This window comes from Eutrema salsugineum, unplaced genomic scaffold (assembly GCF_000478725.1).
Source record: "Eutrema salsugineum unplaced genomic scaffold, Eutsalg1_0 scaffold_9, whole genome shotgun sequence".
NCBI classification, from domain to species: Eukaryota; Viridiplantae; Streptophyta; class Magnoliopsida; order Brassicales; family Brassicaceae; genus Eutrema; species Eutrema salsugineum.
The window spans coordinates 2650030-2674214 of record NW_006256342.1 but is presented as its reverse complement, the minus strand read 5'-3'; the positions used below and the strand labels follow the sequence as shown (position 1 = coordinate 2674214).

At 33.3% G+C, this 24185-nt stretch overlaps 6 protein-coding genes across 7 annotated transcripts; 2 read left to right on the top strand and 4 right to left on the bottom strand.

Moving 5' to 3' along the window:
* Positions 1 to 170: 170 nt before the first annotated feature.
* LOC18008751 (probable serine/threonine-protein kinase PBL3) lies at positions 171 to 2049 on the bottom strand. Its single transcript, XM_006390356.2, has 5 exons — positions 1962 to 2049; positions 1275 to 1597; positions 1053 to 1188; positions 701 to 961; positions 171 to 606 (listed from the first exon to the last, which is right to left on the bottom strand). Exons 1-5 carry the CDS (start codon positions 2047 to 2049, stop codon positions 224 to 226), a joined length of 1191 nt encoding a protein of 396 aa, XP_006390418.1. The 3' UTR covers positions 171 to 223.
* A 1854-nt stretch (positions 2050 to 3903) lies between these two features.
* On the bottom strand, positions 3904 to 4449 carry LOC18008854 (transcription factor PRE3). The gene is made up of 2 exons (XM_006390355.2): positions 4138 to 4449; positions 3904 to 4053 (listed from the first exon to the last, which is right to left on the bottom strand). Exons 1-2 carry the CDS (start codon positions 4267 to 4269, stop codon positions 3904 to 3906), a joined length of 282 nt encoding a protein of 93 aa, XP_006390417.1. The 5' UTR covers positions 4270 to 4449.
* Positions 4450 to 14608: 10159 nt separating this feature from the next.
* LOC18009016 (F-box/kelch-repeat protein At1g74510) lies at positions 14609 to 17025 on the top strand. 2 transcript variants are annotated; one of them, XM_006390354.2, is made up of 3 exons: positions 14609 to 14732; positions 14875 to 14937; positions 15373 to 17025. In XM_006390354.2, the coding sequence occupies exon 3, from the start codon at positions 15438 to 15440 to the stop codon at positions 16770 to 16772; it is 1335 nt and encodes a 444-aa protein (XP_006390416.1). In that variant the 5' UTR covers positions 14609 to 14732; positions 14875 to 14937; positions 15373 to 15437; the 3' UTR covers positions 16773 to 17025. The 2 variants fall into 2 exon arrangements, with proteins under 2 accessions (XP_006390416.1, XP_024010933.1); XM_024155165.1 differs by having other exon boundaries at positions 14634 to 14733; positions 15430 to 17025.
* Positions 17026 to 17333: 308 nt separating this feature from the next.
* LOC18008720 (HVA22-like protein a) lies at positions 17334 to 18741 on the bottom strand. The gene is made up of 5 exons (XM_006390352.2): positions 18545 to 18741; positions 18220 to 18246; positions 17965 to 18087; positions 17626 to 17869; positions 17334 to 17547 (listed from the first exon to the last, which is right to left on the bottom strand). The coding sequence occupies exons 1-5, from the start codon at positions 18604 to 18606 to the stop codon at positions 17494 to 17496; spliced, it is 510 nt and encodes a 169-aa protein (XP_006390414.1). The 5' UTR covers positions 18607 to 18741; the 3' UTR covers positions 17334 to 17493.
* Positions 18742 to 19134: 393 nt separating this feature from the next.
* On the bottom strand, positions 19135 to 22012 carry LOC18008397. Its single transcript, XM_006390351.2, has 10 exons — positions 21742 to 22012; positions 20814 to 20980; positions 20627 to 20691; positions 20483 to 20523; positions 20237 to 20325; positions 20026 to 20139; positions 19799 to 19876; positions 19641 to 19706; positions 19467 to 19541; positions 19135 to 19357 (listed from the first exon to the last, which is right to left on the bottom strand). Exons 1-10 carry the CDS (start codon positions 21878 to 21880, stop codon positions 19247 to 19249), a joined length of 945 nt encoding a protein of 314 aa, XP_006390413.1. The 5' UTR covers positions 21881 to 22012; the 3' UTR covers positions 19135 to 19246.
* A 560-nt stretch (positions 22013 to 22572) lies between these two features.
* On the top strand, positions 22573 to 24108 carry LOC18008265 (cytochrome P450 98A8). Its single transcript, XM_006390350.2, has one exon. The coding sequence runs from the start codon at positions 22573 to 22575 to the stop codon at positions 24061 to 24063; it is 1491 nt and encodes a 496-aa protein (XP_006390412.1). The 3' UTR covers positions 24064 to 24108.
* The last annotated feature ends 77 nt before the right edge of the window (positions 24109 to 24185 follow it).

Sequence of the window (24185 nt, the reverse complement as noted above, 5' to 3'; positions counted from 1 at the left end):
CGACTAAGGACGCAAGGACGAGGATTAATATCACTGAAGTTTAAAATATCGACTGATGGTTATGTTTTAAATAAACCCAAACCATCTTCATTAGTACTTTGGCCTACATAACTTTTATTCAACTAAAATCCCCCAAAAAAAAAAAAATATGTGAAAAAACATAACCCGATCTGTGCGAGAGTTAGAACCTAGTCAAGACATTAAAGCCATAAACATTTAGTCCTTAGTTGTGTCTGAGAAACCGTTTTGAAGACATGGAAGAAGAGTTAGCACCAAAACTTTTGCTCCTACTCTTTCTATGTCTTGGAGTCGGAACTTTCTCAAGAAGAGACAAAACCTCAGGCATCGATGGTCTAACCTTAACATCTCCAATACATTGTAAGGCCAAGAAAGACATCATAAACGCTGCTTTCTGAGGGTACTGACCCACAAGCTTAGTGTCCATTATCCTAAACACTTTTCGCTTGTCTCGCAAGTAAGGTTTCGCCCATTCAACTAGGTTTTCTTCTTCTCTAGCTCTGGTTTTGTCTATGGCTCGACGTCCACAGAGAATCTCTAGCAAGACTACACCGAAGCTGTAAACGTCGCATTTCGTTGTTAGATGACCTGGCAGAGAACAGAAAAGAAGAAGCCAACATGGTTTAGAAATTTTCCCGTTATGTGGTTATTCGAAAAGTGAATCAAGAAATAAAGGAGAGACCTGTTGCTAGATATTCTGGAGCTGCGTAACCTTGTGTACCGATGACTTCGGTTGTCACGTGTGAACGGTCATCGGTTGGACCTTCTTTAGCCAATCCAAAGTCAGAGAGTTTGGCGTTGAACCCTGAATCAAGAAGAATATTTGCTGCTTTGAAGTCTCTGTAAATGACTTGGTCCTTGGCTTCGTGCAAAAAACATAGCCCTCGAGCAGCACCAATTGCTACTTTCATACGCAGTGACCAAGAAAGCACGTTGGAACGCCCTTGTGGTGGATAAATCAGATCATGATCAGAGATGCAGAGAAGAATTGAAAACATAATTAAGTTTTGGAAATTATTAAGTTTAATACTCACTTTCAAACAAATGATTTTCCAAGCTGCCATTAGGCATATACTCATAGACCAAAAGACGGTTTTCGTCTTCCAAGGAGTAACCAATCAATTTCACCAGATTTGGATGATGCAATCTCCCAAGATAATTCACTTCCCTCTTTGGAACAAAATACATTCAAAGGTAAAGATTCCAAATAGAGTAGCCTCCAAGAAGTCTTAGTTAAATGTTTGAAAGAAGCTTACCAGCCACTCCTTGTGTCCCTGAAACCCTTCAGTTTTAAGCTTCTTTACAGCAACCGCGAGTTCGATTCCCGGTCCACCATTAACGCAGCCTTTGTGAACAAACCCGAATCCTCCTTCTCCAATGAGACTCTCTGGACAGAAGTTTCCTGTAGCATTCTTTAGCTCATCTAACGTAAAGGACTTCAAATGATGGGAAGGCATTATATCTCTTTCTTTGGTCGGTGCAGGTAAAGCGCTGCTAGCTTCACTTTTCCTGGTGATCAGAGGTTTTAAACTCCATGGATATGACAGATTCGAGCTTCTTCCAGTATCACTATCACCTCCTGGACCAGAACAGTGGCATCATTCTTACATCAAAAAAGGAGAATTGATAAAACAGAACTATCAACAGCAGAGTTTAACAACAGAGGAATCGAGCTTTCTCTGCTTATGTCATCATTGGAGAATGGAATCAGAAAACTACACAAACCCATCCCTTCTTAGATTCATCCATCACACACAAACAGTAAGGACTCATAATTAACTCACTAAATTCGGAGAATCCAGGTCTGTGTATTACTCAAATCGGAGGAAACAACTAGAGAAATGCGAAAAAGGGACAGTTCTGTATAACGATTCCAATATGAATTTTTTAGTTAAACTAAACACAAAGCTAATGAGATAGGTAAGAAAACGACAAGAGCTTACGTGAAGAGGGTTTCGAGTTCACTGAAGAACCAACGTTTTCATCCTCATTGACATTCCTCTCTGAGCACGACTCAAAGCAATTCCCCATTTTGATTCTAATCGTACAAAAACCCAAAAACCCTAGACGATGGGAAACATACACACTAAGCAAAAAACGCTAAGGATCAATCTTTCGTCACCGTCTCCGTCATTGACGTTCTTCCTCCGGCGTAAGGAAGAACGTAGAAACGAGAGTGAGGGATCGAAATGTGTATAGATTTCTAATCGATACAGAGGTTGGAGTCTGAGGGGGGAGAGAATAGAGCGGAAAAAAAAAGAGAGAAAAGGTTGATATGGTAAATTTAATTATAATTGGATAAACTATAATTAGAGAGAATGGAGAGGGAGTTTCCGTGTATTAACTTCCTGTCAGAATCACCCTATTAATTACCAATTGACTATTCTTATGTCACGTGCAACTCTCGTGTCCCGAATCTTCCCATGAATTTTCGGTTTTTGTTTTTCCTTTACTTGATTAGTTGATATTTGAATTTTGTATCAAAGATATCAGCATACTGAGAAATAACATGAAAAGTTTATAGTCATGATGATAATCTTTTTTTTTATTCCGGCAGTCATTACAATCGGTTAATAAAATAAGTAACTAAAGAAAGATTTTGTATATGTAAATAACTCTTATGGTTAAAAATTGGATTTAAATTAGAGATCCGATTCCCTTCCAACATAAATTTATCTAACTATTTTCATTTGTTGAATGAGTTATTGGAAAGCTTTTGTCATCTTACAAAGATTAGTCGGATAATAAGAAGATGGATGACCTCCTAGACTTTATAATTCTCTTGTATGTAATTAATTATTTTGTTTTTAGTTCTCTGATATGTAATTTAAAGTAATATACTATTATTCAAAATATATTCTATATAATAAGTATGCTCGGTGGGAGGAAAGAAAACTACAAAAGTAAAATATAAACAAGTGAAATAAAAATCGAAATTAGGTTATGGCATAAAATTTGCAGCTTTTTGTGCTTCTTTTGAGTGCATAGCGTCAAATTCACCCCATACTTTATTGCCCATAAACATAATCTTCCGATCCTTCAAGATTTGAATACGCGGGAATGAGAGTTTCATCGATGCTTCGGTCTTAAAGTAATTACTTACTTGATCTTTTATTAATCAACTGTACAACATTTTCGGTTATTGAAAACCCTTTTCATAAAAAAAAAAAAAAAAAAAAAACATTTTCGGTTATTCTTTTGATATTTTGAAACCCCATGCATAAAAACCCATAATGGTTCCTTATTTATTTATTTTTCTAAACGTATGGCCTTCGACAACATATGTCGTCTAAACTAGCTAGTGGACTATATTATATATGTTCTTAGGCATTTTTAGTTATAAATCAAGGTACTTTGTTTTTTTTTTTTTGAAAAAGATTATTCAAATTAAAATGCTTAAAAGTAATAATACATGACTAAGGGTAATATAGTTCGGTATTGTGTTTCTTAATTTCCTGTATATATCAGCTTTCACCCTTTTTAGTGTTCCAATAAATATAACATTTTGACAAAAGAAAATATAAAATTAAACTGTTAAATGTCATGTTATGTTACAAGTTCATAGTTTGTTATGTGATATCTCTTTATATAAAATGTTTTAAATTACTAATAGAAAGACACAAAAGAAAGGTTAGAAAATGAACATAGCTAAGTCGTTGGGTGAACAAAACCCTAACCGAATTAGAAGAAGAGACAAACAGAACAACCGAGAAAAGGGCAAGGGTTTGATATAGGAAACAAGCGAATATTTATGACTGAAGCAGAAGTGACGAACTTGTATCATTAAACATCTATAAGGTCATCTCCTGTAGAAAAATCAAATCCGAGTACTATTATTATTATTATAGTAAAAAAAGAAGAAGAAGAAGATGATGATGATAGGAATTATTGGGTAAGTAAGCTTCTGATTAGAGCAGCTTGAGCAGTGTCTGTGTTTGCGAGTAACTCAGATAGCCTCTCACTTAGATCATCAACCTCTCTATGCAGATTCCTTATGTAGTTGCACGTCTCTTGTAACACTCTCGCTGCAGAAACCTGTCAATATTTTTTACATATATCATCATTTTCATGTGTCTATATATACGTACATATATATTACATAACTTAGATTTACCGTACCTTGTCGGAGCGGCGACTGTCCCTGAGCTCAGGAAGAAGCTGCTGCAACTTGATAATGAGCTCATTGATTTGATCTTCTGAGATCCTTGAAGTTCCTGATGATTGCCTCGAACGGGATCTTCTTCCCGACATTTTCTTTTCGAGTATTAATTCGAGAATAAGTAGTAAGAGAGTACTTGAGACTTCTTTGTCAAAAAAAAAAAAAAAAGTAATAGAGACTGAAGCAAAAGACACTTTATCCGTGAAACAGGTTATGGAGTTTAGGATCACAAACAAGTTATGCCGGAAAAAGAAGAGAGAGGAGATGAGAGTATGTATGAAGGAATCAAAGTGAAGTGACGGTTGTATTTATGTAGGCCTTTTTATTATTTGTTTATGAAAATATATTTAAAAATAAACAACAAAATTGGCCTTCTTATTTTAATTTAAAATATATATGCGAATCTTATTTTTTTTCAAATATTGAATTATATGTCTCCTTCCTGACAACTTTTGTTATAATAGATCGATTACAGAGAATCTCGTAATTGAAATGTATAGATCTAAGTCTGATATGTATAGTATACTATTGACTATCGTTTAGCGAAATCTTGTTTTAAAAGGAAACCCTAAGTAAATTTTATTGATACGTTTTGAATTTTGAGTTTGACACAGCTAGCATTACAGTTTATAGGCTAAATTTTTTATTATTCAAACATGGGGTAACTAAAAGATAACTGGTAAAAAAATGTCAGTCCAACGTTAGGTTTTCTAAAGCTATGCTTAAAATTATATTAACTAAAATAACTAAACTTCAATTTTGTTAGCCAACACCATAAGAATTTGCTGTTGAAATATTTATATTAACAATCTCTTTTACACGAATAAACGTCATGTAACAGAAAATAAACATGTACCAGTATCTGTTTATAAGATTGTCATGTTATTTCAACGGTAGAAAATGTTAACTAAAAGAGGATATGAAATTGAATTTTTGTGCGCTTATCAAGATAAAGTATTTCATATCTTATATTAAGCCTATCCATTCTTCGAAATAAATCTTCTTTTAATATACATAAAATTCACATTATCGATGTCTCTACCACGTCCACACATGTACTTTTTATATTCATTTAGTTGTCTTTATTGCAATTTATAAAATGGTGTTTTTAAATAAGTAAACACTAAACACGGGTTTCAATCTATAATTTAGTTACAACTTCTAGTTATGCAAATTATCAATATCAAGGTTTAACCATTTTATATATGTTAACAAATTAATTTCATTAGCGTTTAGGGTTTAATTTGCGTCATTAACTTGCTTCTAGAATTTTATTTTGCGTTGATAAAAATGTTCAGTTTTTTTACACTTGAAATTTTTTTTTGCGTTAAAATTTAAAAGAAAAATTTAACATTTGAAGTTTAATTTGTGTCAACGAAAATATTAGGTGGGTTACACCTTAGCTTTATATAAAAAAGTTCTGAGTTTTTGTTGCAACTTTTCCTACTGGATATAAAAAAATGGAGATATGTTTGGAATTAGTTGTTTTTTTTTTTTTCTTTTAAGACCATCTCCAATGCATATTTCTATTTTTTCCTGTAAAATTAAAGAACTTTAAAATAGAGGTGCATTTGTCTCCAATGCTTACCTCTATTTTTTCTTCTAAAAAAAATATTCTCAGTATATTCTTTTTGTTATTTATTCTTAACACCTTTCATTAATAAAATTTATGAATTAACTCCACTTATTCTTTTTTACAAAAATTCACATAACTTATAATAATATTAACTTTTAATAAATAAAATTTGTAAATTTATCCATTATTTTACTTTTTATAAAAAAAATTCCATAAATTATAGTAATACTAGTCTTTGATTGATAAAATTTATAAATTAACTCAATTTATTTTACTTTTTACAAAAGTTTTTACAAATTATAATAATAGTAGAAGTAAAAATTCATAAATTATAAAAAAACATTACATTACATCAGATTAAAAAATATAATATTTTAATCTTCACCATTAATGTGTTTTTTCCACAAATAATCGTTTATTTGTATGTATTTATAATTTAAAATTCTTTTTTTGTAGTAGAATTTGCAATGAGAACTTTCATATTTAATAATATTATATATTTTTTAATTTTTTCTAAATTATAACTAATATTATCATATTTATATTCAATTAAATATATGAAATTCTGTATTTATTGCATAAATATAAAAATTTAAAAATTAAAGGATTACTTTACAAATAAAAAAGTTCATTTCTATTATAGAAGAAAAAAACAGAATTCTTCTATATTTAAAAGAAAAAATAGCAATCTTTATTTTAAAAATAAAAATAGAGGTGGGTTAAAACATAAATTCTATTTTTACTTTTAAAATAAAGGTGGTTTGAAGATGCCCTGATACCAAAACTAACATTTCTTAAAAGTTAATATTTTTATAGCAAAAAAACACATATTTTCTTAAAGTTCAACAAATAAATCTGGTATTAAAGGAAAAAAAATATATTCAGTATTATTACGATGTGCGTGTAATTATATAGTTTATACGTATACGTTGTCTACGTATCCAAATGGGGTGTCTATGGAAAGGGCCAAAGAATGAGTGGTTTGACTGGTCAAAGGGTTCATACACATAAACACACGCCCATGTTCTTTGATCAAACAATACACACGTGGCATTTCGGGAGGTGCGTAACCTTACACCGACCGACGTGGGCACTTAATTCATTCATACGAGCTCATTAGTATTAATTGGCCTTTATTTATTTGTGCACTAATCTGCTGCACCACTAAAATACGTATCTATGTAAATTTTGAAAAAAAAAGTTTATAGACAAATTTTTTGTGCCAAATTTGTATTCTTACGCACTGTTTACATGTTTATCATATTAGATACTTCTAGGTTTCGAGCCAGAAAAATACAGTTTCTTCATTATTAAAGATGACATTTTCCAGTTATAATTTATAAATAGGCCAATAAAACGACAATAATATACGTAAACTCGGAGACAACAAATCTCAGATTTTAATACATTGGAGAGATATATGGCAATATACTTTTGATTCATTAGATGCAAATTCGTTTTATATACATATATGTTGGAAAGAAGCGACGACCTTTCGTAAAATCTTCTAGAACTTTGTTTTCTTAAAAACCGTGTAGAAGAACTTAATTGTAGAAGAACTTAATTGTAGTACAAACTGAACTCCATTATCATTCAAAAAAAAAAAAAAACTGAACTCAATATTATCATCATTCGTTGAAATGGTAGAAAAATGGCAATAAGAAAATATGGTGAAAAGGGAGTTTTAAAATAAAATAGTGGTACAAACTTTTGCACCTGCTATTGTGTTGTACCACCATAATTTTCGAGGCGGTAAGATATTTTATAACAATATATTACAGTGAGACGGTGGGCGATAAGCTTCATCGTCGAGTTTAAAAGTAGATGTTTTTCGCATTATTTGGAGGAAGGTAAGATATTGTATACAAATATCTGTTTCATGTTTATTGAAATGTGAGTGAATATATCGTTCAAAAGTTTAATATAATCTGTGCTATATTGCCATCTCTTACACAAATTACAATGATAACCAAAGTATCATCTCGTATCCATGCATAAATTTTGTTTCTAATCGTAAGCGCCATTGTTTACCACAAAGTGTGCATCAATCAAACCCATTATATATAACAAAATTGAATTCGTTATTAATTCTCATCTTTTTGGCTAATTGAGTAAGCAAATGATGTGCCTATATATACTTTTAGTATATTATAAGATCATCAAATGCTTTTTTGGCATACCGTACCGAAGGATATTTTAATTAGGAAAGTAAGGGTACACAACCTATTTATGCAATTATACGTTAAAAAAATATTTATTTACGGTTTCCATTATGTTATTTTGTAAACAAGCCTCTAAAAATTTGCTATCTGGCAGATAAACCCTAGTTTTGAAACGTTGTCTAAGAGAAATTAAATTATACACATGAATTACGAACGATGGTAAAAGGAATTAGAGGAATATATATTTTCGATAATTCTATTTCAAATCAAACAATAGCGGCGAGCATAATATATCTCGTGGATAAGATTGAACATGATGAGAGAACTAACATCATCTCCATTACTCCAATGGAGGGTCCTGTTTTAAGAACTCATCTCTCCTCTTTAAGAACTTTTTTCTCTTTTTTTTAATATGATTTTATTTTATATAATTTTTTAAGAACTTTTATACAAATTTTAAAAAGGTTGGAGATGCTCAGAGTAACTAAAGAGAAAAGGCTTGCGTGGAGGTTTGATTTAAAATAGCGGGCGAGCATAATATCTTATTATACAAGGTCAACCAGAGCAATCAATCGTAACTTTTCTTCGCAATTAAGAACGAAAGAAATATATTTAAAAGTGATAACATTAGAGAGATAAGATCTGAATTTCTAATTTTAGGTTTCATTTGCACAAAAATGGAAAGAAGATTTGATTTGAGTTTATATATTTTTGATGAAAAAAACAAAGAGAGCTCAGATGTGTTTAATGGAGGTCAGCGTGTCTCTCGCAGCACATGATCTTTAGCTTGACAGCGATGATTAAGCTTTATTTCACGAGCATTCCATTCTTATTGCGATCTTATTTTTGGTTTTTAAGTTAAAAACTTCAAATTCGTTTGTTTTATTCGTTTTGCTCCTAGTTTCGGTTTGTCTAGTTCTCCTCGATTTTTAATATTAAAGATATTGGTGCATCAATATTGAACTGAGAGATAATTATATGGTTTTATTACGATAAACCAGAAATTTTGATATATATATTTACACTGATCTTTCTTGTCAACTAAAAAAACTCCTTATATCAATAAGTACTCAAGAGGAGATATTCGACTCAAAAAGGAGAACATAGATCATCCTGCTACAATTATTACAGTTTGGAAAAAATGAATTGAAGAAGAAGAAAAGTTTTTTTCTTAAAGATGGAAACAACTCCAACTCTGTAAGCAAAACACGGTTAATTTGCTTCATTATCGATTATCTTCAGCATGATCTCCATGCAATCCGTTTCGAAAGCTCCTCGTGTAAAATTGATAGACACCGGCTTGATCCAATACAAGACAAGATTCTATTGTTGCCAATATAAGGATTCGTAAGTGTTTGTTAGGAAGAATTATAACCATCCAAGAATGGTGGAGCAGTCGCGTTATGCTTCATTTAAGAACTTTATGAATAATTCTTACTAAGAAGTAATTAAGAATAGTATAAATAGTTTCATACCTTTATATACTACTGTGTAATTACCATATTTCATATAGTTTAATGAATATCCATCAAATTTGAAGACTCCGTTCCGCCTCATTACCCTTAACTTGGAAATGTCTTCCTGATCAATGAGATTATGTATCAAATCCAGTATTTCTTTGTTCCAAAAACTATTAATAAAACCTCAACATATAAGTGAGAATCACATTAGTCACTCATACTATTCGCCGGATGAGCTGGGATGGTTAAATTGCCATTCTTCAAGCTCTCGAGATAACTTTTTTACTAGTTTATCGACTACAGTATGATATATATATATATATATATAAATATATTTAATAGAATTGCTTATATAGTATATACAAATTAACTAAAAATTAGAAAAAATGTTTGTAATACGTTAAAATAAAAATCTAAATATATATTTTTGCCACTAGTTTATAAATAAGATTTATATAGGATGTTCCAATATATATTGGATAATAGATATTTTGTTATATTGGATAATAGATATTTTGTCAACAAATTGGGTAATAGATTAGAAATTGAGAATCATATATTAATATACAAAGATGCTTGAATAAGAGATGATCTATATGTAGTCATTAAATTAGGTCAGGTGTTCTCTCTCTCCTCTTTGACACCGACCAAACAAGCTTAATCGTATAATATTGCTCAAAAAACGTGATCCAGCTATATATATTGCTCGTACTCATACCGTATTATTAAGGGAAACTATTTTAAAACAAAACAATAATCACCTAGCACTAGCAGTCTAGCAGCTTATTTTTTTTTATGCCTTGTACTATTTTCTATAGCTTAATACTAATTAATATCGATCAAATAATAAAAACTGTAATGTGGCGAATAGTTTGAAGGTTGAAAAGGCACACTCCATTTATAGGATTGCGATTATTATAAGTTTATGACTTAGGATGAGTCCCAAAAGCCTATAAATTCCGAATTTGCACGTGAAATCAATCAAACCCACAAAAGCATCTTTTCTTCTTCCTATGCGTTGACGCAAAGAAGACAAAACAAAACAAGGCAATTTCACCTGTAAACCTTATATAGAGAAGGAATTTTGATTGTGTGTGTGTGTTCAGTATTCCAATCGTAAATATGGGGTTTGTAATATCTTGAGATACTAAACAAAAGCAACATGCAGTCCATAATCCAATGGTATACAAGTTGGCAAGATGAGTTGTTGTGTCAGTCGATATATAGTTTGAGAGATTGTTATTAACTTATTATAGTTTGCATTGAAAGTGATCTCATTCGGCTAATGCAGTGTAAAACCAATGTGCTATAGAAATATAGAATAATCAATAACATTACAGTCTATATAATTAGATTACTCGTGTTAAATCCATAATAGCTCTAAGAAAGTATGTGTTTAACACATAGTAATTCGTTTAAGATATTGTGATTTTGCTAAAGAAGTGTGGACATCATTTTTCTAAGTCAAATCAGATCTTTAGCTCCACCTTAGGAGCTTTTGAACATTCTAATATATGGGTCAAGTCTCCAACAAGGGATTCCAAGCTCAATATATCATTTGAACTTTGAAAGCAAAGAAAGGCAAGGTTCTATGTGACGGAATCAAATCCGATCTGAGACATTCAAACAGCTCATGAGACGTAAGCTAGTCAGTCTTAACTGGCGTGTACATTCACTTCCAGCCAAGACATAACAATAAGACGTACTGCCGACTGTCTTTCCTTGGTTCAGAAACTTCACTACTATCTAATCATCATTACAACTCGCTTAGTCCGTATGCTTTGTTATTCTGATTGTGTGCGTTATATGTAATCTGCTCTGACATCATTACAACTCGTTTTCTTTCATCATCCTCAAGACAAGAACGTCAATATAAACTTGCTAGCAAGAAATGCTCGAGAGAAGTAACCAATTTTATCGTTAGTTATGTTCTCTATTGGTTTATTGATATTGAAAATGTACTTTTTTTTTGTTAAATCAATAAATAAAGTAAGTTTGTGCCATTTTTTTTGTTTTAAATATTGAATTGGAATTATTAACAAGTAAAAGGAGAAAAAAAAGAAAGAGTTAATGTATGTATGTTTACGTTTATATATACAGATATTAAGAGACTTGTTAGCAAAAATATCGCATTATTGCATATAGTATTATAGTATACATTTTTATTGTTTTATAATATGTAAATGCAAATGCCAAAAATACAAAACAACCTATTCTCTCTGTTTGTATTTGGAGTTTATGTATAAAATTAACAATGAATTTATGCAAGACCTACAATACGAAAGACGTGAAACGCTACAAAACTCTGCGATTATGCATCCACAGGATCACCTTGTATGAAAGAGCTAGAGTCTGCAAAATATTCTAAATGTCACGAACTTTTATGGTATCATCATGCGTTGTGATCATTCGAAACAACTTCCCCTAAAAGGCTATACCTCTTGCACATTCTAATTGGTCACAGTTATTAATAAACAACCAAAATTAAGATTTAAGACACTAGGTTGCTGGTTTTAACGTGTCTGATCTAAACAACACAAATCAAAACTTGGTCGCTCTACGTCATGCAGATTCTTTTTCTATGTAACAACTTGGTACTTAAACCTAAGTTGTCAGCATTTTAATATTGATATGAACATCGACAACGTCCACCATCATCTAAGGTTTTTTCCTTTTCACAATTTGCATTTCTTTAGATTACCTTAATCAATAATTAATCTCCTTGATTATGTTTAATGATTGTAATTAGCGTCAGAAACATTTTATGTGGTCCCACGGGCCACGAGACAAAAGAAAGCGATTTAAACAGGGTAGTTGCGTGAGGTTCCATGTACTTATAATTCGTGGGGGTAATATTTATCGTCAGTTTGCCTTTTTTTAAGAAAAATATTAACGTCAGTTTGTCATTAATCTAAAATCTCGTTCTAGTGAAAACAAAGAAGTTTTTCTCGTGCATTGATTATATCTATTACAAACTAGTACTACATATTTTAAAAGTTGGAGGTGTGGTCCTAGCTAAGTGGTAGCCTGGTAGGTCAAATATTATAGCATAATAATCTTCGTTTGATACTTTACCTTATACCGAATATCCTCAGTTAACCACAAATTAAATCGAGGGTATTGCAACCTGCATCTATAGACTTTAAAATTTAAATATATAATTTATTTTCATCTATTCTATTAAAACAGAAGCACATTTAGTGCTTGCATCCAAACACTCTTAAATTTTTTTTATAATATTTTAATTTTTTTATATTTAATTTCTGAAAATTAGCTATTAATTTAGATATTTTTAGATTTCTTAAAATCTAAGTCCTCTTTAATTTAAATTTCAAATTATTAAAAATTTAATTAAATTTAGTTACAAAAATTTGCATTCAATTTAATTTAAATTCAAAAAATTCAAAAAAAAATTATAATTAAATTTTATTACGAAAATTTAGATAATAATTTTAATACTTTAAATTTTCTTAAATACAAGAGAGATTTAATTTAAAATTTTAAATTTAAATAATATTTTTATAAAAATGCATAGTAAATAAATATTTTATCGTATTTTATCATAATCAATCGGTCTAAAATATCAAATATTTGAAATTAATAAATATTTATATTATACAATAATATGATCGGGCTGATTAGAGTTATATATATATATAAATATATTTAAGGTCCATGAGTTAATTTATTAAAACATGTAAGATATTAAGATGATTTGAGACAATTAAACTAACACGTTAGCCAGTTTATATATATACATTTTTTTAATAGCACAAATAGTAAATAAATATTTTATTATATTTTTTCATAATCAATTGGTCCAAATATTCCATATTAGTAAATATTTATAGGGTTATACAATTATAATTATAGTCTTATACGGGTTAGTTTGTCAAAACATGTAGGATATTAAAAATGATTTAAGACAACTAAACGGATGAATTAGTAAATTCATAGATATATAGATTTTTATGTGTAAATCTTAATTCACATCATAACAAAGTTTATAATTAACATTAGATTAATGTATACTTAATTAACGCATACTCTTATTCTATTAATATACAAATTTTACTGTTTAAAATTAAAATATAATAACAATTTTTTGATTTAAAAAAATAAATAACAAAAACAAATTATATCTAAACAAAAAGATGAATGCAACTTATATTAAAAATAAAAATTCTCATGCAGACGCACAGGGTTAAAATCTAGTTTATTTTATTAATTTGCAACAACCAAACGTATTTACAACAATATAGATGAGCTGATAAACGGGCTAAAAGCCTAAGACCAGATCCGGTCCATTACAAGATGTTAGCCGGTGAGGGTCATAAATGGGCTTCAGCACTTGAGCTGGTTTTAGATTCTGATCTCAAACTCCTGATTGGTTCAATCCAGTCCCAAACGACCGAAATTTAAATCAGTAAGAACCGATTACATATATTTTGTTAATCTTTAAGTTTCTGAAAGTGATTTTTCAAATTCAGTAATATGTATAGATATCAGATATACATGAGCTGTATTTAAAATCAGAAACAATAAGTTATTATGTAGTGGTGATGTGATCCTTTCATGAAAAAAGAAAGAAAGAAACATTAATTTATCCAAATTTTACTGTTAGATAAAAGTGATTGCTTTGTGGAACGAATATGAAAAAAAAAAAATTAGAAGGTTATGCTTTTCGTTAAAAACAGTTTTTTATTGTGATGTAGAATCTATGACTGATTTGTATCGGTTTTTCTCTGTTTTTAGTGTGGTTAACAATCGATTGTTTTGCATTTTTAATATTTTTTTTAAGTTTGGGTATTTTAATCCTAGATTTTTTCTATTATGAGGAGGAAAGAGAATATAAGTGTATAACAAAAAAAAAGGTAAAAGAAAAAGAAACAAGAAGAAAACTGAACAAATTGATTGGATTAGGATAAAAACATCCAAAACAAGAAACAAAAACATTAACGTGAGAAGCAAAAAAAAAAGAGAAAAGAAGCTTTTTTTTTAGTTGTACGAAGCAGAAACACGTGCAAGAGCTAAGAATCGGCCGTTAACTTCCCCCTTAAAATGGCTAACGGCGTCGTCAAACTTTTAACGAAAAATGCCGAAACAAATTCTTCTATCTCTCCTCGTCATTGGTATTAAGAAAAGACTAAAAAATATAAATTCCATCAACAGCTTTATTCTTGATTTTATATGTATATATAAATCCACCACTGGTTCATTCGTGCATCTTTTTAAACCCAACATTAAACAATTATATAATTAATATTAAAAAAGATGTAAATCACAGCTCAAATATGATACCAATTCAGCTAAAATGTGGCCGGAATCCGAAGATGAATATCATCCATATCTCATAGGTTTTGAGCAAAAATATACTTGTGTTTTGGTTGATTTCTTTCTTCTTTTTTAATTCTGTCGGAAAATTTTGTGCCTGATTGTTGAAATCATCGGCATCTAAACTGTGTTCTGCCTTAATTTCATTTTTTTTTTAAATGGCAGATCTTCAGTCGACTTTGATTGACTAATCTGTCGACGAATTAGGGGGTTATTCTCCGATATCTGGTGAGCTTGATTTTGTTAATCACTCTTTCTAAATTTCAATTTTTTTTTATAGATTTTGTGGCTTATCGAATTTGGGATTCGATTAATTATTCTGCGAGCTATTGGGTGCTGAATTTATCCGTCGATGCATTGGTTTCTTGCACATTCTGTTTCTTTTGCTGCTTGTGAATTGCTTCTGATCTGATCGTATTGCGATTTCCACCAACGAAAATCTTTGTCTTTTGGATTCTAATGATTGCTTTCCTGAGTTTGAAAAAATTCCTCAAGAGGAAAGCTAGTGAGCTAATCTCACTGTTCAAGAATTGGACTTTTTTTTATCTTACTGGTCTAAACGTTGCTATCATCTCGGCGAATTAATGGATTTTCCTTGGATCATTAATGGAAACAAGATCCTATGCAAAGTCACTAATGTGTCTTTCTCCTCTTGTTTCTCAGATGATGTGATTGATAAATTTGGCGTTTGCTTTGATTTTCCATTGATTGTTTTCTTAGCGTCCATCATGTTGGAGCCTCCGAGCTATCTGGTGTTAAGGGATTTGCCATCTTCATGTGAGGAAGAGAGCAAGTGGATATATAACGCACACTGCGTGCTTCAGCTCTCGTCTAAGAAGCGTTTCTTGGATGATACCAATGAAGAAGGAAGTTCCGCTAGAAAACTTGATCATCGATGCAGAGATAAATCCGACAAGATTACAGATTTTCTTCTTCTTGCCAAAACCTATCAAAGGTCTAACCAAAACCAACAAGGTAGTGAACAACAGAGCCCACCGATAACCAGGCTTGATCAAAACGCACTTCTCAACTGCTTGGCTCACTGCTCGTTATCTGATTTCGGGTCCATAGCCTCAACAAACAAAACCTTCCGCTCGCTCATCAAGAACAGCGAGCTTTATAGGCTGAGAAGAGCAAAGGGAATCGCAGAGCATTGGATCTACTTCTCTTGCAGGCTGTTGGAATGGGAAGCTTATGATCCAAACGGAGACCGATGGCTACGTGTACCAAAAATGACATTCAACGAATGTTTCATGTGTTCGGACAAAGAATCTCTGGCGGTTGGCACAGAGCTTCTTGTCTTCGGCAAAGAGATCATGTCTCATGTGATTTACAAGTATAGCATCTTGACCAATACATGGACCTCGGGTATGCAAATGAATATCCCGCGGTGCTTGTTTGGATCAGCGAGTCTAGGAGAGATCGCGGTTATAGCTGGAGGATGTGACCCACGTGGACAGATACTGAGCTCTGCGGAGCTTTATAACTCGGAAACAGGGGAATGGACGGTCCTCCCGTGCATGAACAAAGCGAGGAAGATGTGCTCGAGCGTGTTCATGGACGGGAACTTCTTTGTGATTGGAGGTATTGGAGAGGGAAACTCAAAGATGCTAATGTGCGGTGAAGTCTATGATCTGAAGAAGAGGACATGGACTTTGATACCTAACATGTTACCGGAAAGAAGCAACGGAAGTGGAGGAGGAGATCAGGCAAATGAGATTTCCTCTGCTTCAGAGGCGCCACCGCTTGTAGCGGTTGTGAAAGACGAGCTTTATGCTGCGAGTTACGCGCAGCAAGAGGTGAGGAAATACGATAAAAGACGCAATGTATGGAATAAAGTTGGGAATTTGCCAGAGAGGGCTTCTTCGATGAACGGTTGGGGAATGGCGTTTAGGGCTTGTGGGGATCAGTTAGTGGTGGTTGGAGGGCCTAGGGCACTTGGAGGAGGGTTCATAGAGATCAATGCTTGCGTCCCAAGGGACGGAGAGTCGCTGCATTGGAGAGTTCTTGCTTCAAAGCCCTCAGGAAGCTTTGTGTATAATTGTGCGATTATGGGATGTTGATGAAGACTTGAGGCCCCTTTCAAAGTTATTGACTTCTTTATCAAGGTTGCTTTTTTTTCGTTTTTAACAGTTTGGTTTCATTTTTTTTCATGATTGGGGTCAAGAGAGTCTCTGTTTTCTTCACTGTGTTTGTGGGGTTTATTATTGTTGTTCAGGCATAATCTGGAATTTCAATAATTTGAAGAAGATTTAAGAACAACTTACTGTGTCTTATCTCTTAAAGTATTTATTAACATTGTATTTTTGTTCCATTTTTAGCACTTCTATTTTTTTAATTGACGTTTGTAAGATTAATATATTTCCTCAAGGCAGATTAAAGATTACAGAACCCAAATTTCTCTCATTTTTTTTTTTTCTGGAAGAATTCGGTTGTAAAGTGTTAAACTTTTGGCAAAACAACTTTGACACTTTTTTCAACTGATGATGACTGGTTAGTCGTCCCTTAAAATTGCTTAGATCTTCATAATAACAAGACTTGATTAGTACACTTTGTTGAAAGCTTGAAAAGCGCATAGAGAAAAGAAAACAAAGCAAGAAAAAAAAAATATTCTACGCCTCCAATTCGAGCATAAAGTTTCTTCATTTAATAATCAACTTTTTTTACACGACAGAGATCCAAAGAAAAAAAGGAGCAAAACAAACAACATCAAAGACATGAACTTGCTTCACACATTCTAAATATTTATAAAAGCTTTTCAAGGTCCCTTAGTACTGATACTCCTCACCAGTCACCATACATTGGCTCATGTTGCTTATATCTTCTTGATTTATCGGCCTGATTGAAAAAGAGAAAAGTAAGTAAAGAACAATGACATTTTGGAGTGAGAAGAGACTAGGATTAGGAGAAGCATACCCGGCTTAAGATTTTCTCGAAAGCGTCAGGTCCATTCTCTGCAATGTATTTCTCAGCAGCTGTTAACACATCGTCTGGCTTTCTGAAGATATCCATCTTCTTTGGCACATACCAAATGTTAATGCTTTGTGGGTTAACAAACACAGGTCTCACAAAATGCTCATAGACATAAGCAGCGCCGCTAAAGTACGGAATCACAAGCCAGCAAGTCAAGATCAGCTTCGCGTATGACCATATAGGTAACCTGATCATTACAACAACAATGTCAGCTAAAGAAAAACAAAAAAAATTGGATTCACTTTGCTTTTTGGGCTAATGATGGTGTTTCAATCATCTTACCACTCGATGAGTTTGGCGAATGTGAGCTCGAAGAGTGTAAGTAAGGAATAAAGGACCCAATATGTGAGCCATTGTTTGTCATCAGCGTGTGATTGAGTTTCAATTGCTCTGACTGAGGCATGTCTACCCATTGAAACAATCAAAATAAGGAGAAACCATTAAATCAAAGCTCAATGGTGAAAATTCTCAAAAGAACTCTACTAAGATGAAGTTAAGCTTTTGCTCTACAAAATCATAAATTATGGATTCACTTACAGTGGATAAACGAGACTCACAAGAGGCCTGCAAAAATTTCACCACCAGAGATTGCAATTAGTTACACGCGTAAGTTGAAAAAAAAAACCATACTTTTTTATAAAAAAATCTATGCATTCCAAAAGATCTAACAATTTAAAGGAATCAATCAACTTTAAGAGAAACTCCACAGCGAAATCGGAATTAATCAGCAAGGGTTAGGTCAAAAATAGAAATTAAACCCTAGACTATGATGGATTGAGCAGAATATATCAGAAGCTACTCGGTAAAAGGAAGCAACTTGAGAAGATCGATTTGATTAGAATTGAATAAAATTTAACATTACCCAGCAAGGACATCGAAGTTCCTCAAAAGAACCTTGACGAAATTTCCAGCTCCAGATCCCATCCTCAAGCTTGATTTGACTCTGAATCTGATTCTTCCTCCACTAAAATAAAAACACTAGTCACTGAAGATAGATAGACAGAGAGAGAGAGAGAGAGAGAGAGCGAATAAATTGTGTGGTAGACTTGCTGAAAGTTTTTAACTTTTTAATGGTGGGAAAAGCGTGAAAACGAGATGAATGGAAAAGCTACCATTAGTATCCTTTCAGGAATAATCACGACAAGCTTTTACGAAACTGTTGCCAAAAAGAAAAAAGGAAATTAGATATCTAAAGTAGGAATCTTTTTCTTTGGGAGGTAAAGAAAGGCTATCGAAAGTACTGTATTTGGAAATTTGGCAAAAAGGGAAAACAAATCTTTTGTATTAATGAATTATTCACACAAAAATAAAATGTACATCGAATAAGTAGCGTTTTGACGCATGTAAGAAGTTCAAAGAACTCCTTACCAAAAAAAAAAAAAAGAAGTTCAAAGAACTTTTGGCTTGACTTGTATACGATATTTTGCTTGACTAAATAAGATATGAAAGCAATTTGAGAGAAGTTAGAGAATATATATACATGATGTCGATGACATAAAGGGTTTTGATATAAAAGAAGATAGCTTTATTGCTCGAAAAAAGTAAAACCGAATCCGGTAAAATATTATCCCTTTGCGGAGCAGCCGAAAGGGAAAGATCGAACCTTCATTCTTCCACTCAATGCGAGCGCTAAAAGATCATACTCTTCTACATACCACAGCTCTGATACGACTGCCTGTATCAAATACAAACGTTTTTTTTTTTCGTTTTTTAAGAAAATTTTTGTTTACATTTACTATGGTCAAGAAAACTCTAGTTTCGTTCCAAGTTTTAATGAACTTTACCTTGAATCCTCGGATTTGGTTGTTTAGTTTTGCGACTAACTCATGGAGAAGCTGGAGATGGTCGTCAGAACCAGCCTGCTAGGTAAGAAACGGTCATTAAGTCAAGAATATTCTGCAACATTGTATTTCGAGTTTCTCTAGAAAAAAAAAAACAGAAGCATAAGTGAAGCTTGCCTCAGTAGGAGATATTGGAGGACCAAGAAGCCTTGCTAATGATGTATGAAGAATTGCAGCATCATACTGAAAGACCAACAAAATCAAGCATCCGACATATAAGCACATTGGTTGTTCGTGTTCATGAGAGTTATATACAGTTTATGAATAGATCTTACAAGTTGCTTCTCTGGTGCTCGTGGAAGCACATATCTCAGTTTTGAGCGGATAGTTATGGGATCATCTCCAGATTTAACCTAGTGAAAGATGAAACAAGCTTCAATCTTAGATATCTGAATCATCGATTCTTGTCTTGGAGAATGAAATTACTAAAGTGGTATAATGGATACAAAACTAGAGATCTGACTCGTATTTGTTGAATCGAAGTGAAAGCAACAAGAAGTACCTTCCAGCATCCAAGGAGAACACCCGTAGAGGTTAAAAGAATTCTATCCAATATTATCTCCAAAGGGCAAAGTTCATTAGCAACTGCTCTGACAGCAGCTGCTTCTGCTTCAACCTGATCACATCAAAGAGAAACTCAGAGGCCAGGATCTTCACAAGATTAAAGTTGTTCCGGTGGATTGGCAAGAAGACTAGTGACTAGTTAAAAAGACCTCATCTTCGGTAGCTGGAACAGAGACAATGTGATGCGATGCATGAAACATGCTGAAATGGTACAGCTTAGAGTCCTGAAACCAGATTGCTAAAAAAGACAAAACAAAGTAAGAAGAAGAAAATACAATTAACCGCATTTATGCTTCCACTCATATACACACATATGCATATTGAAATCTATATCTGAAACTTAGTTTTTAAAACAATGTTCAAGCATTTGAACAGAAACATAACGGCTCACTTACTATTTTTGAAGTAAGGACTGAACACATTTTTTACGGCGCTCCTGCAATATATAGACATGGAAGGCACCTTTTAGCAGTAAACATTTGAATTCTAAATTATACAGGATAAATATGCATTGAGAATGGGGCAAGTTACACACTCACGAGACTGGGGTAGAGTACTTTGTGCTGAGATGTAATACATTAGCTCGCACGGGGGGATTTGCAACCTATATATGAACAAACTGAGTATTTTATAGAGCCATATATGGTATCTAGCTATCACAAGCATAAATTATTTGACTTCACAATACAAGCCAGTTGCATTAATTCGAACAATAGCAACAGATACCTTGAGGACAGGTTGTATCTTTCCATCGTTCACTTTGAAGAGATCTGAAAGTGACAGTGACTGAGACGTTTCACCTTGTTTGAGAAACACTGGTCCCTTTTCCTGTAGATCCCGTTCCATTTTATCATACAACCTTGAGCTTTGCTCGGCGTAAGTGAGAAAAGGATCTGAAACATACAAAGATTTATTATTGCTAAGAATAATAACTATATCTACTCCAGATACAATAATCTTGATACAGCTGCAGATAGAAACTTAAAAGAGATAATATGATTAACAAAACACATAAAAGAGGCACTAGAATTCAATAGAGATGATAAACAAAACACCATAACAAAGGTATTAGATACGAAATCAAGCATTAGCCTTTTGCATCAGATATTCCCTCTGGCGTGTTCTGCATTTGAGCCAATGAACACGGTGGCTAAGAAGTTTCTAGAAACATATCAGATAAGACACTTGCTTTTTAATCAGTAAATAAAACATGTTGACTGTTCCTTAAGCTTAGAATAAACAAATGAAGAATGATGATTTTAAGTACTTCTTTGATCCCTAAACAATCAAACATCAGTTTCGGCAGAAGATCCAATGCAATTCAAAATCTTGACTACAGAAACAGAGACATTTCTCTGCAAATATATAAATAAAAACTAGTACTTTACGCAAATCTTAATTACACTCGTGTTGGTGAATTCCTTCTGTTAGCAAGTCAACATCGATCCCATTTAACAAAACCCAGATTCATAAACAAAATATCACGAGTCAGCTCATCAGATTATAGAATAGCTAATTAATCAGATCGTGGATTAAAAAAAAATCAAAACATCATCGAACTCTGAGAGTATAAAAGGTATTTCCATTGGATACAATAGAAGGAAAATCCAGTGATAAATGGACGATATTTAAGAACTAAAAGTGATGACTTTACCTGAAGAAGAAGAAGTGGAAGGTGAATTTCGAAGACCCATTTGGAAGAGAGAGTAGAAAATAGTGAGAGAGATGGTCCATAATAACACAGCTACTCTCCAATTCGGTGCCCTAATTGCAGATGTCGTCGCTGTCGCCATTTCTACTTTTGTTCATTTCCTCATTCCCCTGGAACTTTCTCAATCCATCATCACTGTCGCCATTGACACACTTATCGTGAAGCTGTGCTCGGCGTGATTTGTTTTGTTCTTTTCCATCTAATGTTTGCATTCGATTTCACGAATTACTTTCATTAATTTTTATTTGTCAGTCCATAATAATTCTGAAATATTGTTTTTTCAACATTTTTTTGACGTAAATCAAAGTAATTTTGTACTAGTTTAGATATTCAAATTCAAATGCAGCATAATGTGTATGAATTTGTTAACAGCACACACACAAAAATCGATTCGTTGATGAGAAATGTAATTTTTTTACAACAATCGAACTCTAACAAATTACCAATTAATAAATTTCTAACAAAAAAAATTCTAAAATATCCATAGATTATTAATTTTAAAGCAAACAGAAAATGCAATAAGTGTGAGAGTACAAAAGGACCAAATCACGGCATGTTCATGCGCATATCCATTTTGTGTGTTACTTTTCAAAACAAACGTAAGCAAATATCCTAACCAAAGTAAATATGCTAACAATATAACTTCTGATATATATAAAAAACTTTGCTTTATATAATGTGTTACAATTTGTGTATAAATCTTCACTGACTGTGAGGTAGATGTTATAATCCATCAAAACTTGTATATTTTTCTTTCACTCATCGAAAGCAAAAATGGTTCTATATGTAATTTCTCTAGTCAGTATCATCATCGCCACCATCATGCTATATCAAAGGTGGTGGAGATCCAACATACCTCCGGGACCAAAGCCACGGTTTCTGATCGGAAACCTTCATCAAATGAAACCACATTGGACTCATTCTTTCATCGAGTGGTCAAAGACTTATGGTCCAATCATATCGGTGTGGATGGGCACACAACTCATTGTCGTCGTCTCGAGCTCTGATTTAGCCAGACAAGTCTTGAGAGACAAAGACCATCAGTTGTCTAACCGACAACGCATCGCAAGGATGACTCAGTCCGGCAACGATCTTGTTTGGTCCGATTACAGTCCACATTATGTGAAACTAAGGAAACTCTGCACACTCGAGCTTTTCTCTTTGAAGAGCATTGAGAATTTCAGGTCGTTGAGAGAGATGGAAGTAAGATCAATGGTTGAGTCTATTCTCAAAGACTTGATGATCGATTCAAGCAATGATCAGACGCGAAAACCGCTAGTTGTGAGGAAGTATGTAGCTAAGGTTGTTTTGAACACAATCTCAAGATTAATGATCGGTAAAGAGTTCGAGTCAGAGGAAGGCAAAGAGTTTAAATCGATTGTCGAAAAAGAACACCTTCTCAGTGGTTCAGGGACGTTCTTCGATCACGTCTGGTGGCTCAAATGGTTATCGTCATGGTTCATCAGCGACAAGGAGTTCTTGGCGCACAAGGAACGGAGAACAAAGTGGTTTAGAGGAGCTATAATGGAGGAAGAGGACGTAGCGGTAGAGGATCATAATGGTTTCGTTCGGAACCTGTTGGTGTTGAAAGAGAAGAAAGAGCTGAGTGAAGAGACGGTCCATGGATTGATATGGAACATGTTAACCGCAGGATCAGACACAACAGCGGTTGTCATCGAATGGGCCATGGCAGAGATGATCAAATGCCCTGACGTGCAAGAGAAAGCGCAACAGGAGCTTGATTCAGTGGTTGGATCCGAACGGTTGATGAGTGAATCAGATATACCGAAGCTCCATTATCTGCAGTGCGTGGTTAAAGAAGCTTTGAGGCTTCACCCTTCAACACCACTAATGCTTCCGCATAAAGCAAGCGAAACGGTTTGGTTAGGTGGGTATAAGGTTCCTAAAGGAGCCACGGTTTATGTCCACGTGAAGGAGATTGGGAGAGATCCAGTAAACTGGAGAGACCCGGAAGAGTTTAGACCAGAGAGGTTTCTCCAGGAGGAAACCGATGTCAAAGGTCGAGACTTTAGAGTTCTTCCGTTTGGATCGGGAAGACGGGTTTGTCCAGCTGCACAGCTCAGCATGAACTTGATGGCATTGGTGATGGGGAACTTGTTGCAATGCTTCTCTTGGAGCTCCCCTGTTCCTGGGGAGAGAATTGACATGAGCGAGAATCCTGGGCTACTTTGTAGCATGAAGACTCCAGTGCAGGCTCTAGCTTCGCCGAGAGCTGCCACAAGAGTTATACCTTATAACTTGTGATTGAAATAGATAAATAATCAGACATATATATAAGACCATGATGACTCTCATTAGGGAAATGAAGATTTAGCTATGTTGTCTTAAAACGAAGAGGCACGGTACGACATGGCTGAAACTGTGTT

Excerpts from the sequence above, each read along its gene's own strand:
- LOC18008751 (XM_006390356.2), bottom strand. The coding sequence starts at position 2,049 with ATGGGGAATTGCTTTGAGTCGTGCTCAGAGAGGAATGTCAATGAGGAT. Across the intron at positions 1,189-1,274 it reads AGGGACACAAGGAGTGGCTG|AGGGAAGTGAATTATCTTGG; the intron begins GTAAGCTTCTTT and ends TTTGTTCCAAAG. Across the intron at positions 607-700 it reads TCCAGAATATCTAGCAACAG|GTCATCTAACAACGAAATGC; the intron begins GTCTCTCCTTTA and ends GTTCTCTGCCAG.
- LOC18008854 (XM_006390355.2), bottom strand. The coding sequence starts at position 4,269 with ATGTCGGGAAGAAGATCCCGTTCGAGGCAATCATCAGGAACTTCAAGG. Across the intron at positions 4,054-4,137 it reads ACAGTCGCCGCTCCGACAAG|GTTTCTGCAGCGAGAGTGTT; the intron begins GTACGGTAAATC and ends AAATATTGACAG.
- LOC18009016 (XM_006390354.2), top strand. The coding sequence starts at position 15,438 with ATGTTGGAGCCTCCGAGCTATCTGGTGTTAAGGGATTTGCCATCTTCA.
- LOC18008720 (XM_006390352.2), bottom strand. The coding sequence starts at position 18,606 with ATGGGATCTGGAGCTGGAAATTTCGTCAAGGTTCTTTTGAGGAACTTC. Across the intron at positions 17,870-17,964 it reads TTCGCCAAACTCATCGAGTG|GTTACCTATATGGTCATACG; the intron begins GTAAGATGATTG and ends TGTAATGATCAG. Across the intron at positions 17,548-17,625 it reads TCGAGAAAATCTTAAGCCGG|GCCGATAAATCAAGAAGATA; the intron begins GTATGCTTCTCC and ends TTTTTCAATCAG.
- LOC18008397 (XM_006390351.2), bottom strand. The coding sequence starts at position 21,880 with ATGGCGACAGCGACGACATCTGCAATTAGGGCACCGAATTGGAGAGTA. Across the intron at positions 19,877-20,025 it reads TTCTCCTTGGATGCTGGAAG|GTTAAATCTGGAGATGATCC; the intron begins GTACTTCTTGTT and ends ATCTTTCACTAG. Across the intron at positions 19,707-19,798 it reads GAGCACCAGAGAAGCAACTT|TATGATGCTGCAATTCTTCA; the intron begins GTAAGATCTATT and ends TTGGTCTTTCAG.
- LOC18008265 (XM_006390350.2), top strand. The coding sequence starts at position 22,573 with ATGGTTCTATATGTAATTTCTCTAGTCAGTATCATCATCGCCACCATC.